The sequence below is a fragment of the Bison bison genome, unplaced genomic scaffold (assembly GCF_000754665.1).
Source record: "Bison bison bison isolate TAMUID 2011002044 unplaced genomic scaffold, Bison_UMD1.0 scf7180017864263, whole genome shotgun sequence".
Taxonomy (NCBI): domain Eukaryota; kingdom Metazoa; phylum Chordata; class Mammalia; order Artiodactyla; family Bovidae; genus Bison; species Bison bison.
The window spans coordinates 9,225,659-9,227,592 of record NW_011494835.1 but is presented as its reverse complement, the minus strand read 5'-3'; the positions used below and the strand labels follow the sequence as shown (position 1 = coordinate 9,227,592).

At 41.9% G+C, this 1,934-nt stretch overlaps 1 protein-coding gene across 1 annotated transcript; it reads left to right on the top strand.

Annotated features, from left to right (window-relative positions):
- On the top strand, nt 1-1,398 carry LOC104994698 (endogenous retrovirus group K member 7 Gag polyprotein-like). Its single transcript, XM_010848352.1, is given in 2 exon segments — nt 1-695; nt 750-1,398. Coding segments are annotated over 2 exon segments (1,344 nt in total).
- The last annotated feature ends 536 nt before the right edge of the window (nt 1,399-1,934 follow it).

Here is a 1,934-nt window from a genome sequence, read left to right as displayed (position 1 = left end):
ATGGGACAAGGCAATAGCCGCCAGTTATTTGTACATATGTTGAAAACTATGTTAAAAGGTAGGGGAATTCATGTAAATAAGTTACAGCTAGAGAAGTTTTTACTTTTTATAGAAGAGGTTTGTCCCTGGTTTCCAGAGGAAGGAACAGTTAGTCTGGAAACTTGGAAAAAAGTAGGAAAACAATTGCAGACATATTATTCCTTACATGGTCCCAATCGTGTCCCTGTGGATGCTTTTTCTTTGTGGACTCTCATAAGAGACTGTCTGGATCCTGAACATGAGGGACATAAAATTCAAACGGCTCTCAGGGATTCCACAGAACCCGAAGTTACAGAGCTTTCCGCCCCTTCGCCTGAGCCGCTTTATACTGTGCCTGAGGGAACAGCTTGTAAGGCTGGAGGGAGTGATGATGTGTTAAGCTCTGATGAACAGGAAGAGTTAAATGAACAAGCGGCTCAGTACCATAGAGAGGATATGCCTTGGGAGATGATGGTTAACATGCAATCCCCCTCGGGAAAAGGGGAATTAAAGCATTCAGGGCTTTCTGAAGAACAGCTGGAGAATTTAATTCAAAAGATTGTTATAGCAGTAAAGAAGGATGCACAGGGAGACTCCCACTCCAGCCAGCCTGTGCCTACAGCATATCCTCCCTCGGTTCTTGCTGGACTCGATCCACCTCCGCCTTTCGTAGAACCGCGAGAGCTTATATCTATCCCTGCTTCTTTGCCTGGTGAAAACATAAAAATTAGAAGTGAGATATTATTATCTCCTCTTCAACAAGCAATTAAGCGAGCCAATGAAGAAGGAGAACATATTCCCGGGTTTTCAGGAATCTATCCAGTATTTGAAAATGCTCAACAGCAGAGGTATTATGAACCGCTACCCTTTAAGCAACTGAAAGAGTTAAAAGTGGCTTACGCACAATACGGCCTGACTGCGCCGTTTACTCAGGCTATTATAGAGGCTTTAGGAAATCAAAATCTGCCACCTAATGATTGGAAACAGGTTGCTCGGGCTTGTTTATCTGGAGGAGATTATTCACTATGGAAATCTGAGTTTGCTGAGCAGTGTGGGATCACAGCCGATATCAATCGGCGACAGAGACTGAACACCACTTATGAAATGATGGTGGGAGAGGGAGATTATCGAGACACTAATAGTCAACTTAATTATTTGCCTGGAGCCTACCCTCAGATTAGTGCTACGGCTCTATAAGCATGGAAAAAGCTTCCAAATTCTGATAAAAAGACTGAAGATTTATCTAAAATTCGCCAGGGGCCAGATGAACCATATCAAGATTTTGTTGCCCGCCTGCTTGAGGCAATTGATAAAACGATAGGGGATGAGCAGGCAGGGATGGTGTTGGCTAAATTGGGTTATTGCCTTAGCTGGTTTTAGTGGACGGCTTGATAATCATTATCCCTCAGATAAAATTTTGCAATTTGCTCACTATCACCAATTTTTCTTCCCCCAAATCGTTGTTTCTCAGCCCCTTGCTGATGCCCTAACTGTATTTACTGATGGCTCTTCTAATGGAATAGCTAGTTTGATTATACAGGACAATACTGCCGCCTGGCATGCTAATTATAAGTCTGCTCAAGAAGTAGAACTATTGGCGGTTTTTCAGGCTCTATTACAAATTTCTGCTCCATTTAATTTATATTCTGACAGTCAATATATCATAAGAGCCTTAAACACTATTGAGACTGTTCCATTTATTGGTACCCTGAATTCTACTATCCAAACTCTTTTTTGTGATATACAACATTTAATTTGCTCCAGAGTTAATAAATGCTATTTCGGTCATATTCGTGGTCACTCTGGGCTTCCTGGACCTTTAGCATGAGGCAGTGCTTTGGCTGATGAAGCTACACGTATGATATTTCCTTCATTGGAACAAATGGCAAAAACTTCTCACAGCTTACACCATCAAA